Source organism: Trachurus trachurus, assembly GCF_905171665.1.
Source record: "Trachurus trachurus genome assembly, chromosome: 3".
NCBI classification, from domain to species: Eukaryota; Metazoa; Chordata; class Actinopteri; order Carangiformes; family Carangidae; genus Trachurus; species Trachurus trachurus.
In genome coordinates this window covers 24967481-24981786 of record NC_139893.1, presented here as the reverse complement: position 1 = coordinate 24981786, position 14306 = coordinate 24967481, and the positions used below count along the sequence as shown (strand labels likewise).

Sequence of the window (14306 nt, the reverse complement as noted above, 5' to 3'; positions counted from 1 at the left end):
CTTCAGGTGTGGCGACTGAGGTGAGACCGTCGTCTACGTAAAACTGCCTCTCGACGAACTGTCTTGCATCCGAACCATGTTCTTGTTCACCTTTTTGTGCTGCTCGTCTCATGCAGTAGATGGCCACAGAAGGTGAAGGGCTGTTTCCAAAAACATGGACCTTCATCCTGTACTCGGTCACATTCTTGCTTATGTCATTATCCTCATACCAGAGGTACCGAAGATAATCCCTGTCCTCTTCTCGGACGACAAAACAATAAAACATTTGCTCCACGTCTGCTGTAAGAGCGACAGGTTCTTTACGGAACCGCAAAAGAACTCCCAGCAGAGTGTTATTCAAGTCCGGTCCACTAAGGAGGACATCATTGAGTGAGGTTCCATCACATTCAGCACTCGAGTCGAAAACAACACGTATCTGGTTGGGTTTCTTCGGGTGATACACACCAAAGGTTGGCAAATACCAGTACTCTTTCCCTTTGTCCAAAGATGGAGCAACCTCAGCTTGGTCGCTGTCCAACATCTTCTGCATGAACTTGATATAATGTTCTCTCATTTCTGGCTTTTTCTCCAGGGTTCTCCGAAGTGAGCAGAGGCGTTTCAAGGCTTGCTCCTTGTTGCTTGGAAGGCGTCGTCTAGGAACCCGAAAAGGTAAAGGAGCCACCCAGCTGTTTTCCTCATTTTGGTAGACTTCAGAATCCATGAGAGCTAGGAAGGCTTTGTCTTCAATGGACAGTGCTAGTCTGTTGTCATCCCTTGACCTGTCAAACACAGAACACCCTAGGTTGTCTGTACTCTCATGGAGACTTGTGTTCGTGTCACATGCAGGGAAGGTTGCACTGTGATGCTGGGTCATACCACCATAGTCTTCCTTCACGTGGATGCTGTTTGGACATGGCCTAAGGAAGGATACGCGGCCGTTGTTCAGGACATTTGTTTTGTAAACATTCACCTCTGATGGCTTATGAACTGTGCCCAAGCACACATCTCCCACAATGACCCAGCCTAGGTCTAACCGCTGTGCATAAGGTGCGTTGTGGAGCCCATTGATTTGCTCACGTACTTTGTGCACCCTTAGGATGTCCCTTCCTAAGAGCAGAAGGATTGGTGCGTCTTGGTCCACAGGTGGAATTTTACCAGCAACTGACCGTAGGTGAGGGTGGTGGTGTGCAACCTCTGGGGAGGGGATTTCTGTCCTATCGTCTGGCACCATGTCGCACTCTATCAAGGGGGGTAAGGCAAGCTTTACTTTCCCATCCATGGACTCAATGGTGAAATTAGCAGCTCTTCTACCAGAAGTCTCTAATTTCCCAGCACAGGTTTTCAGGGTGTAAGGGGCGGAGCTCGTCTTCACTTCAAAAAGACTGAAAAACTCTGTCTTGGCGAGAGACTTATTGCTTTGTTCGTCTAACACCGCATACATCTTGATTGCCTTCTCCTTTTTCCCTTCAGGATATGCTTTCACCAAACAGATCTTGGAACAAGACCTTGCACCGTCTGCACTTCCACAAACCTCCGTACATTTGGAGGTGACTGAAGATGGTGGGCTTTCATTTTGCTCCCCGCTTTCATCTCTGTCGTCCACCGCACTCTGTGTGGTCAGAAGAGGGGGACCCGGGTGCAGAGCTGCGATGTGTTTGTTACTGTTACACTCAAAACACTTGACAGTCATTTTACAATCTTTTGCCATGTGTTGAGTGGACCCACAGCATCTGTAACAGATGTGATTCTCTCTGAGGTATGATTTGCGCTCTTCTAGAGTTTTGTTTCTAAAGAGCTTGCACTTTTTCAGTGGGTGGGGCTTTCTATGTATTGGACACTGACGATCCGGTTCTTCCATTTTCCTTAGCGCAGAACTGGCTTGACCTGATGACTCTGCAGGGATGTCAGTTTTATGTACAGCCACAGACCCTTTACCACTGTACCTTGTAGGCTTTTCGATCCTTGAAGTGACATGACTGCTGTTGGGGGTTATAGTGAAGCTTGGATCGTTTTTTATCTTTGCCTGTTGTTCAACGAACCTTGAGAAGACAGAGAAGGGAGGAAAAGCCACTCTGTAATCCTCCTTGTACTTGCTTCCAAAGCTGATCCATTTCTCTTGGAGGTTATAAGGGAGCTTTTCCACTATTTGTTTTACCCCACGAGCTGTATCCAAATATGAGAGCCCAGACAGTGCACCATCTTGCTTTGCGCACTCCAGTTCACGGAGAATGTCACTTAGCTCTCTCAGCTTAATAGTATCTCTATTGGTTAGCCTTGGAAAGTTCTCAATCTTTTTGAGCAGTGCGTCTTCGATGACCTCGGGAGTCCCATAACACTCTTCGAGACGTTTCCAAACCATAGCAGCGCCTGCAGCGGGATTGAGGACGTGCACTGCACGGATTCTCTTAGCCTGCTCCGATGATTCAGCTCCTAGCCATTTGGTTAACAGGTCTAGTTCTTCTCTGTCTGACAGATTCAAATCTTTCGTGGAACTCAGAAAAGAAGCCTTCCATGACCAATAATTTTCTGGTTTGTCATCAAATTGCAAAAGACCAGCACTAACCATCTCTCTCCTGATGAGATATCTCGCGAAGTCTTGTGTGCCCTTAGACTCAGGTAAGTACTCTCTTTCATGGTTAGCTGCGTGCTGAGTACCATAAGGGTAAGTGTCAAACAGACCTACATTTCTTATTGGCTCTTTTTTCACATCTCTGTAGACTGGCTGTATGTTTCTTTGGATGTCATGAGAAACTCTATGCTTAGTGTCCAGTGTTTCCTGTTTATCCATTTTTCTTTCATGTGTCTCCACGACTACAGGTTCCAAAAGCTGTTCCTGAATGAACATGTCAGAATGTTGCTGGATGTACTCACTAGTACGTTGAACTGTACTGCGGGGATCTTCTTCGACATCTGGAAGCTGGCTGCGCCTCCCGCTTCCAACCTCTGCCTCCTGAAAGGCTGTAGCCTCAGCTTCAGCTGCAGCAGCAGCTCTTTGACACTGTAGGAGATGGAGATCAGCGTCGAAGCTAGCCTTTTGCTTCAGCATGTTTGCTTCCAGTTCAGCTTTCCGTCTCATCGTCTCAGCCTCTCGTTCAGCGAAAGCTAATTCAGCCTTCGCAGCTTTCGCCTTAGCGTAGACTTTTGTGGCTGAAGAGGATGTTGATGAGTATCTAGTGGATGTTTTGGATGACTGGGACTTAGCATCACGTGGTTGATGAGTTACCTTCTTCTTTGTTGTTTGCTCTACAACCTCTGTTTGCTGTTCTCCACTAGCTTCTTCTAGCAGTGTAGTGGTATCTTCTTTAAGATAATATTTTCCTGAGCGTAGACTCATGTTTGCTGAATATTGTGTTTTAATGCTTGAGCCCGCCGTGTAGTATCTTTTTACTGTACTGCCCTCGCAGTGCGTGTGGCTATGCAAAGCTAGACAGTCAGTTAACGAAACGGATAGAAGCTCCCCAAAAAACCACAAGGCTTGATCTTTTCTTGTCCTTTAATGGAGTCCACTATTTCTCCTCCTCCAACTTCGTAAAACTGAAATTATCACAAATAGAAACACAATTTACTTACAGTAACATTGTATGAATACATTCCAATTAGCATCCATAGGTTAGCAAAATGAAGAGTTAGCATGTAAGCTACTGACAGCTAGCAAAGTATAGGCTATTCAGCTTAAACATAACTAATCATGTCTTAACCACAAAAATACACAATCATGTAACACTATTCACATACTATACTCACAGATATATATTCTCCAAGGCAAAAGCGTCCAACAATATTATTTGGCCGTCTGTTTAGCTGTCTGTGCTCATCTTTTCACCTTTTGCATGAGAACTAGCATGTAACAGAAAAACACAGCATAGCTGGACTTGACGAGCCGAGCGCTCACTCTGACGCGGTTTCTCTGAACCAACGAGAAGACCACTCACTCTGACGTGGTTTCTTGAACCAAAACACATACACCTTTTTTAGACCTGCTTAATTATCAAATTATGAACTTTAACTCAACATTTTAACGTTTTAACCCTCAAAGACAGTACAATGTTAATGAAATTTGTCTGCAATCATTGAACCATTGTTTTGAGAAATTAGTAATTTTGAGTTTTAAATCTGACCCTTTTATATAGCCTATGCAATATAGAAACTTTCTCTTTGTCTCTTAGCCACATCTTAAATCACCTCTACCTGTTGCAGCCATCCGTGTGTATATGGATGCCTCTGTTAAACATCAGTTCACATGAATTCAAGTGTTCATTATTTGAATAAATTATCTTAATGGTAGGCTACAATACCGGTTATACACAGATAATTTAGATATGAAAACGTACAAATATATGGAAAGTGTATAAATGCAAGGAAAGTGCAGGAAACCTGTCAGGGTAGTTTCCAGGGCAACAGGCAGGTGATGGTAGGAACAGTAATAGGGTCCTAATGGCCAAGTGACAGTGTGTAGATGAAAGGCAGTCATTCTAATATCTCTCCAGGAAGTGAGAGCCATGCAGTGAGGAAGTAGATGTGAGAGAGAACGAATGTAAAACTTACAGAAACACGGAAATAAAAAGTTATCTTCTATTCAATCTTTTCTTTCTTTTTTTCTTTCTTTCTCTCTCTGCAGGTAGTGAGACTTTAAAATCCCACTGTTCAAGATCATTTTGAACCTGGAGCCTACATCTACTGCACACATTTACTATGTACCAAACACAGACAGACACTCGCTCACTTACTCAGTCACTCACTCTCACACACATGGATACTCATTATCGCATGCTTCCAACTCCAAGAATCGATACAAATAGGCCAGATTTTCTGCCTGGATAATGATATATTTAATGGCCTCTCCTTCCCTCCCTCTCTCTCTCTCTTCTCCTCTGTCCATCACATGCACTGACTCAACTCACATTATGTACATAGTCTCCCTCCTGTACTCAGAGTAGGGCTGCATGATATTGGAAAAAAAAAAATATTGTGATATTTTCATTTTATGCGATATAAATTGCGAAATTAAAAAATAAGGACTGTCAAATGATTGCAATTTTTTACTGTTATAGAAACAGAAAGATAGATGACAAAATAGATTTAAACCTATATGTTGCCTTCTCATTATACTCACATTTAGTTAAAATTGCACTTTATAATACTATATACAAATAAATGCCCACATATCTCTCCCTCTCTCTCTCTCAGCAGCCGTCAACTGACACAGACACACTGACAAAACATTGATGTTGTGGGTAGCAGTAGGCTAATTAACGAGCAAATCTCTTAAGAATGCCTTTATAGCAGGACATTAATGTGAATTTAGCCTTTCAATAGTGCTCTGTTCACTATTCATATCTTTGGTGCTCCTGTATTTCCTTTGGTGATGATATAGAACTTCTTAAGGGGCCGCTGCTCTGTGACTGACAGGCAGATATTTGCAAACAAGCAGTGCACATCACGTTACGTTTCACTTTAATGACGCAGGCTATGGGCTCAGTTCAGCTGGATGCACACCACAGCACCTTACACAGGGTGAGAAACAACCACAAACGCGCTTTTACGAGAGAAAAAGTCTGTTGTGAACACCCAGTTGTCCAAACATTTATGCTGCCTTCGCTGAGTGTGCGTATGGGGAGGAGGGGCGACGCCGCTGCCTGGTCAGTCAAGTGAGGGAGAGAGATAGAGAGAGAGAGTACGTGTGTGTGCATGTACAGTAAATGCATTTGAGCAAGTTTAAATGTGTGTCAGCATGGATGAATCTGGATTCATGTGTGTTACATGGGTAGTGTGAGTGTGTGTGTGTGAGTGATTCATGTGTCTGTGTTTTTGTGGCAGCTACAGTGGAGAGTTGAGGGCTACAGAAGAAAAGCCAACTGATTATTCGGCTGTCGCTGACAGTAAATCAATACAATCAAACACACACGCTTACACACATACACTCCACTCACAAACGCACACACACAGTAATCCCCGCCTGCTATAAACAACATAAACACATGCATATCAGATGCATGATGGATGAATGCGCTTAATAACGACATCACTCTGTCCATACCAACATCCCACTTTGCTAGGACCTTCTCAATTACTGCACACACAAACACACACACACACACACACGCACGAGCACAGACAGGCACGAGCACAGACACACAGCGTGGGCCTCCTGAGGGTGCTGGTGGGCATGGCTGATTGACCCTGCCTCACCAATCTGCCCAGCTCTCTGCCAGAAAATCAACCAATTAAAAGATGCAGGCACCACAGCGGCACTTGGGGGGGGGCAGCTGCAATGTTGAATTGGAAAGCAGCTGTGAGAAGCTGCCCTGACAAGAGTCAAGTTCTCTCTCTCTAGTTTTTAAATAATATATATTAAATAAAAATAGTTTTGGTTGTCTGCATTTCATTTTCAGTTACAAACTGTTGAGAACCCTGATTTCATGTGTGTGTGTGTGTGTGTGTGTGTGTGTGTGTGTGTGTGTGTGTGTGTGTGTGTGTGTGTGTGTGTGTGTGTGTGTGTGTGTGTGTGTGTGTGTGTGTGAGAAACCTGTTTAAAGGTTGTGAATAGATATTTCCCACAGAACTATATTCATAACTTTCCAAAATTGCCACATGTGAATGTGAATAACTGCTTAGTTGTTTTCATGGACATATCACACACAAACACACTCTTAACACTTCACAAACCCAACAATATTCCACTTACAATTAAATATGAATAATATAATATAAAAGATAAAAAAGCTTATCTTCAATTGAGGGCTGGAGCCTGTGAATGTATCTGTGTAGGAATGTTTACATCAAGCACTTGATCATTTCACTCGTCAGAATGTGTAATCCAGACACTGAAAAGCTGTGAATGATTCGCTGCATGAACACCTAGGAGGTCTGAAGAGAGAACCAGTCAGATCATCCTGGCACTCAGAAGAGCTTGACCTTGAGAGGATGACCCATATTATTTGCCTGCAACAGAGCTTTCTACTACAGAGAGAGAGTCCAGAGCGATGATCCTACATCTTAGTTATCGTCAGCCTCTCTCCTTTTACCCTCTCTGGCTGGGATTAATCACACAGGGGTGTAGGAAGGGTTGCTTGTGTATTTGTAACCTACTGAGAGTGCCACTGCATCCCACTTACACAAAAAAAACTATATGAGAATCAGGGGTTTAGAAGGCTGAGTCTTACTTACATATGTTGGGAGAACTCTGGCGCCTCATCGTTGACATTGGCCATCCGAATCCGCACTGTAGTTGTTCCGGTCCGAGGGACTTCCCCCTTGTCGATGGCCATCACGACAAACTCATACAGGTGGTTGGGTCTCTCGTAGTCCAGTGGCCCCGCAGGGAAGATGGTCCCATGAGGGGAGATGGTGAAGTCCTGACTGAGGGTGTAATAGGTCAACTCTGCATTCTCCTCCGAGTCGCAGTCGTTGGCCGACACTAACGATGAGAAATGAAAAGGAGAAAGAAAAAACTTAGAGGCAATAAACAAAGACAACACAGAAGCCCAATAGAGCCCAGGATTTGCCTTTACCCATAATGTATGAAATACACAGTAATGTTATCACTTTTAGGATGCAGGCCGACAGAGCTGCTGTACTGACTTTTCAAACTTTATCAACTGACAATTGTGTAATGTATTGCAAATGTCTGCAAACAACGGGATTGCATTCACACTAAGCTGTTCTGTGAAAAACATTCACACTATTGGAACACTGCATCACTACACTATTGTTCACCTTCTTCTTTAGAAAATGAAATTGCATCAGGGAATATCTGTTAAAAATATATACTTTTAATGTCACTGCTGCTCACTGAGAAAATAGTGGAATCAGATAAGAAAAGCACAATATAGTATCTTATTAATATAAAGTCAAGTTTTCTTCTCGCTTCTCAACTTGAGCTCAGGGTAACTGTTCACTTCTCATTCTAGGTAACGGGGAGATTGAAAGGAAAGTGAAACTCCCACTGGTTTAAATGTTTGGTTTTATACACCTACAGGGGGAGTTACTGTCATTTGCACAGCATGCATTGAAAGAACTGTCATTTTGCAACATTTCTGTTTCTACATCACACATTGGGAATCCATGGAGCCAGTACTCGCTCAGCCCACAAATTGATTGCGTTGCTAAAACTGTAAAGACCACCAGGGATTTGAATAAGCATATTTTCTGCTAACAAGAACATTTCACCATCAAACTCTCAATTCTCCAATTCACCTTACATTGCATTTGGCTCAAGCGCCCATATACACACAAACACATTCATGCATACATATATGAATCAATACATGCACCCACACGTACGCACAGAAACGCATCAGTGTTTGTTTCAGCTAACGAACTGTAACTTCTTTATTGCTGTGAGGCCTTGGGAAAACTAACATACTTCAAATTGGTAGTTTTAACAAAATGTCAGCAAACTAGAAATATCTCCGTTCATTAAAAGATTTATAAACTTTGTCAGTGGTAATACATCTAATTTGTTTTATTTCATTATTTCAGCAGGGAACCAATGTTATTTTGGAATATAATTAATTGGAAATGAGTTCTGTGAAGTGTTTCAAGTGGTTAAAATGTTTGTTGACTGTGGAGTTCACTCTTTAATCAGTCTGAACAACTATCAAACTAAAATAAAATTATCACCTTGAAAAAGAAAAATCACTATCTTTCCATTAAGTAAATGTTTTTGAATGTGAAGTCATGTTTTTGATACTGAATCTGCAAATGTATACAGAACCATGCTGAAAGTAGCACAACTGACTGGTTTCCAAGAGACAAAAAAAGTGACACATCACGCATGTGATTAATCTGGAAACAGTAACGTGTAAAAAAAACAAAAAATGCACGGCTAAACACGTCACATGACTTATTATTATTAGTTAGAGGCTGTTTGTGTATGCAGTCTATCATCTGTGTCTGTTTCGGTTGTTAGCTGTCCCTTGAAATACCGAATCGTCCTGTGTTTAAGGATAGCGTGTCCCATTTTGGTTCAATAGAGGAAGGGGTTTGTACTGTGTTTCGAGTTGTCTTGCATAATCCCACTGGCATCCTGTGGAGAGCCTTCAGATTCATGAGTGTAGGAAAATTCAAACACTTGGTTTGACAGTGTCAGTGCTAATGACTATCCGACGAGTTGTAAACTACAGTATGTCCAACCATGGAAGTGTTTCCTGTGGTGGACAGCAGTCTGTCAGATGTACGGTAGGTCAGCCTGTGATGTGACTTGTTTATGAAGGCTGAAGTTCGCAGTCGGATACATAGGCCTTAGTTTAATACACTAATCACAATATAGTGCTGATGTGAGAAAATAAAAACTAAACTATGTGATCACATCTCAAATGTTCCTCCAAAAGCATGGTTCATGGTCTCTCTGTCACACGTTAGTGTTCTGTTAGTATTCACCTATGACAATATGGCCACATAAGAAGCCTTTTCATTACTTACTTTTATTATTAAAGTAACAGAGAGAGATTTCTCAGACTGGTTTGTAATTTCATTATTTCTAACACCACACATCATCTCACCCACCAAAATACAAGTAATACTAGTAATACTAGTATTTTAAACGTAATTAAAGCAGAAGTAAGCAATATTTTTGTGTTAATATAAGTCTTAAATAGTTATATCTTCCGACAGCAATCACTTACATAGAGTGTTTGGACCGAAACACGGGTCTCTCAGTCACTCTGCTCTGCTCTGAGCCGAGGAGAAAACTTTTCTCGTATCCTACAAGTTTTATCCAATAAGGAGAGAGAACGGCATGAAGGGCTGTGTGTGCAGCCATAGCCTGTCTGGTGCAGCCAAGGGATGCGCCTGAATGTGGTGACGTAGGGACGAGGGCGGGGCTACTAACTCCATCGGCTGACAAGACGTTATGGTGCGTTCAAGGCAACCCGTAACTCGTGTTTTTCCGACCTGTGAAGTCGTACCAGTTAGATCTGGTACGAGTTCACAGGTCGGAAGTTACGAGTGGCCGTTATAGTGCACTTTTACGAAGGAGTATTAGGGCCAGCCAAAAAAAAAAAAAAAAAAGCCAGCCAAAAAAAAAAATCCGGCAAAAGGGGGAAAAAGCAGGCAAAAAAAAAAAATTCGGCACAAGAAAAAAAAAATCAGCCAAAAAGAAAAAATCCGGCACAAAAAAAAAAAAAGCCAGGCGAAAAAAAAAAGAGAAGAAAATCCAGCACAAAAAAAAAAAAAGAGCCAGGCGAAAAAAAAAAACCAAAAAAACTGCAGGGGCTTGACCACGTACCACAACAAGGAAGCGACAAGCGACTGATGGCTCCATGACAGCAGTGGCCGGTACCGCGGCCACAGGATTAATTAAAACACAGGACGCCCCCTCCCAAAAACAAAACAAAACAAACATCACACACACAATCTATAAATTACATAGAGACGTTATATGAGCTAACGTTTAGCGCTAGTAGCCTACTAGCTAACTAACGTTAACCTCCGTGACTGGACCACCGCGATCCACTGGTCTCTGCCTCCTCCTTAGATTAGATTAGATTAGATTAGATAAACTTATTCATCCCGAAGACAAATACAAATACTACAGGATACCTCCTCTCCTGTAGTATTTATATATTTACAAATACTACTACAGGAGCCTGTCTGCCGGCTGCTGTCATGGAGCCGTCAGTTGCTTTATTGTGGAGGTAGTTTTTTTTTTTTTTTCGCCTGGCTTTTTTTTTTTTTTGTGCCTGACTTTTTTTTTTCTTGTGCCGGATTTTTTTTTTCTTTTTCTGCCTGACTTTTTTTTTTCTCGTGCCGGACTTTTTTTTTTTTTTTTACCTGACTTTTTTTTTCCGCTTGCGCTGGATTTTGTTTATTTTTTGGCTGGCTTTTTTTATTTTTTGGCTGGCCCTAACAGGTCGGAAAAACACGAGTGGGTTGCCTGGAACGCAACAAAGTTGTAAGTCATGACTTGAAGCTGTAATTTAGTTTCAAAAGCCTGCCTGGAATGCAGCATTAGCCAAAACGACCGGATCGCTTACTTCTGCTTTAATTGTGATTAATCACATAGTAGTATTGCAATTATTTGAGTTCATTTTTGAAATTGTTTGACAGGCATAATGATAAAGTATCAATGTGAGTAAATGCCCAGTATTGGGGGGGGCTGCATGTAAATGAGCTCGGCAGGAGAAAGAAAAACATGGCAAAGTCTTATCAACATTGTAAGCAGGATGAATCTATCTTCTTACAGCTGCAAAATAATTTCTCTGTATGTTTATGTCACATTGCCTTTGAAAAAACTGCAATAAACAATTAAAACCAGCATCAACTCACATTTTTTTTTATGTTACTCATGATGCTGTTTGCATTTTCTGTTATTTAGGATTATGCCAGCCAAGCGATTTGGAAAAGTGAATTTATGTGTGTTTACGCTGCACTACAGTGCACTGCTTACAAGGACTGACATCTTTCTGAATTGCAGCTGAAACGTAGCTGTTTTACTGCTGTAAAGTGATGAACAGCCTCTCATCCAGTGACGATGGGTAGAAAATGAACTGCAGAACTACTGCCTGCACAGACTCCTATTGCAACCATGGTCAAACATATGTCACATATGAGTCAATATTTAATTTACTAAGTACAGATTTGTACTCTTCACTGTTTGACCATTTATTTAACAGTGGGTCCCCCTGTAATCTCGAATCAGCATTGTTGTGCTGGCATCACTACATGAAGCAGGCACAGTATATTTCTGGCTGCGTCTTCTATGTCTTTCTAGCATATTATGATTTTGTACTGATGAAGGCAGCAGGGGCTTCAGATCTCCATGGCTTGCTTGGTACTCTGCATATTTTTTTCCTACTTGGCAAAGTACACATTTGACCACTCTCATGATGGAACTGATTATGGGATTACGAGCACATGATTTAGCAAAACGATGCTGGATACCTATTTCTCCCCACTTATTTAATTTATTAGTGTTCCTTTTAACCTGTTCACATATGTAGGGGGAAAAAACATTGCTATTTCAGGAGGATGGGCTGTTCAGTTTTAGGTACACTCAGAACAGAATCCAGTGGATTTACCTGCATTAAATGGTTCATGCATTTAAAGGTCCCTACATATGTCCAGGTTCTATATCAACACTGTATATTAAAGCCCCAGTCCACAGAGAAATGCAGACAACCTATAGAAACCGAGCCTTAAAACCAGCCATTAGGGCTACTGCAACTTTGTGATGTCACAATGTCACAGTCGCCACCCCACCCACACACATAATCACCAGGGGGGAAAAGATAGCCCCTAGGATTTGGTTCCTATAAAATGTATGGGAGTTTAATGGAAATCTACTTTATCAGAAGAGAGCCTCTCTTCTAAAGCTAAGGTGGTGAGCTTAGAGAGAAGCCTAAGAGGATATATAAAACTACACTGAGATGGTTTTTCGCTCTTAAAACCACAAGATGTCTTAAAACAACAGCAACAAAATACTTAATAGTGTAAATTAAATGAATTATTTTTCAGGATTTCAGAAAAAACAGACAAGTTCTTGGTGAAGGTCCATTTTGCTCGAGCTGTTTTTACCTCTAAGTTAATTGCCCATGTTTAAATTTGAAAACTGGAAACTATGGAAAGTTTCTCTACAAATGGTTTTAACAAACACAGTTCAGTCAGACAACTCTGAAATGAGAACACATTTATTGCAAGCTGAAGCATAGTGCAGTTAGCATATTCTTGAGCATGGTTGCAGCAGGATTGATTGTAAGCATTGCAAGCTGAAGCACAGCATAGGTATCCTTGAGCATGGCTGCAGCAGGTTTGGCGTCAGGCTCCGTCTCAGTTATTCGTTCCCTGAATGATCTGGTTTGGCAGACATTACAGGGAATGAAGCAGACCCCCCAGGGGATCATAGAGACAGAGCCCACAGGTGGATGCTGGGGAGGAGGTGGCCGGGTTTGCAAAACCTCATGGGCGGCAGCAGCAGCAAAGAGATGTATGCAGAAGCAGCAGCAAGGGCAGAGCAGGAAATACTGTAGCAGCGGCAGCAGCAGCAGCAGAGCCAGGAATGAGCAGGTAAACTGGGGGGTTTAAGTAGCCCGCCCTATTTGGAGGAGGGCATGTGACTGATCAGCTGATCAGGATGGGCGCAGCTTGAGTTGTCTGCTTGAACTAGCTCCGCAGGCTTCGCATCATTCTGTTCGCAAAACACTGAAAATGTTTAATTTCCTCTAGCTCTATATAAACTTTTAGATGCCTTCTGTTTTTTTGTTTTGTTTTGTTTTTTCCTCACTGAAGATTCTCAGTCTCAGTGTGGACAACCCTCTTTCCATCCAAACAAAAAAAGATGTACATGCACATGGATAGGCACATTTACAAACACACAGCAGCACAGCAGGGGGAAACTTCTCGCCTCCCCTTGTGCACCTGTTGGTGGCAGCGAGCTGAGCGCCTGCTGTGCCTCCTACATCACATACACCTCACTCCTTCATTTACTGGCTCCTTTACTCATTTGCTCACTTAGTCACTTGGTCTTACCAGCGTTTTTATTGTTAGTTTTGGTGTTTCAGTGAGGACTTAAAAAACGAGGACAAAACAAAACAAAGAAACAGCACCACTGTCATTGTGAGCTTATTAGCATTCTGACATTCGTTTAGCCCAGAGCACCACTGTGTCTGAGTACAGCCTCAGAGCCACAGCTGTGTGGTTGTAGAGTCTTAGTCTAGTTAGAAAACACACTACAACGTAGCCCGGTGCATCTTGAGAATATCAGATGTAAAATCTTTATTCTGCAGTAACCCTCTCATATCACAGTCTGCCATCGCTCACTGTGTTCACTTCAAGTAGAAACAAGCTCAGACATCTGAGTTAGTATGCCAGCATAGACTGTGCTCACAAACTCAGACAATATGTTTTTGCTCTTCAGACATTCACCTGTTCCTGTATATCTTAAACAGTGCAGCAAATTCAATAGAGTCTCTGTGTGTCTCTATGTTTACCAGTGCCCCAGTGACTGGTGTTGTGTCTACTGACAGTGCTCTGTGCTGGTTACAGGCCAAAGTCACTGTCTGTTATGTGACTGCATTGTCAACACAACCAACAGGTAAATAATTTGAAAACAATCACTAATCTTTCAATTTCTAAAAAGACAATCATTTATTTCTCTATTCTTTATATGTTTGATCAGATAAAGTTTTCTATTTGCTTTGTTTGGTTGAATTGCTCTTGTACTGGGCTGAAAATGATTGTTTTTGTGGTAGTCCTGTGTGGATGTATTGTCCACAAAGCTCTCTTGATGCAGTATTCATCACGTGTGCTTTTCAGAGTGTGCTTGTTTTGAGCCTGGTGAGAGTGCTCTCTGCTAATTGCTCCAGTTGGCACACATGGCTAAATCCAAA

At 42.0% G+C, this 14306-nt stretch overlaps 1 protein-coding gene across 1 annotated transcript in view; it reads right to left on the bottom strand.

Moving 5' to 3' along the window:
* Positions 1 to 14306, bottom strand: part of LOC311006298 (neural-cadherin) — a gene marked incomplete at its 5' end in the record, with an annotated part of 358210 nt that overhangs the window by 242021 nt on the left and 101883 nt on the right. Inside the window, one exon of the mRNA XM_083999073.1 lies at positions 7147 to 7396. Coding sequence (XP_083855199.1) covers positions 7147 to 7396 — 250 coding nt within the window. The remainder of the gene's footprint in view (positions 1 to 7146; positions 7397 to 14306) is intronic.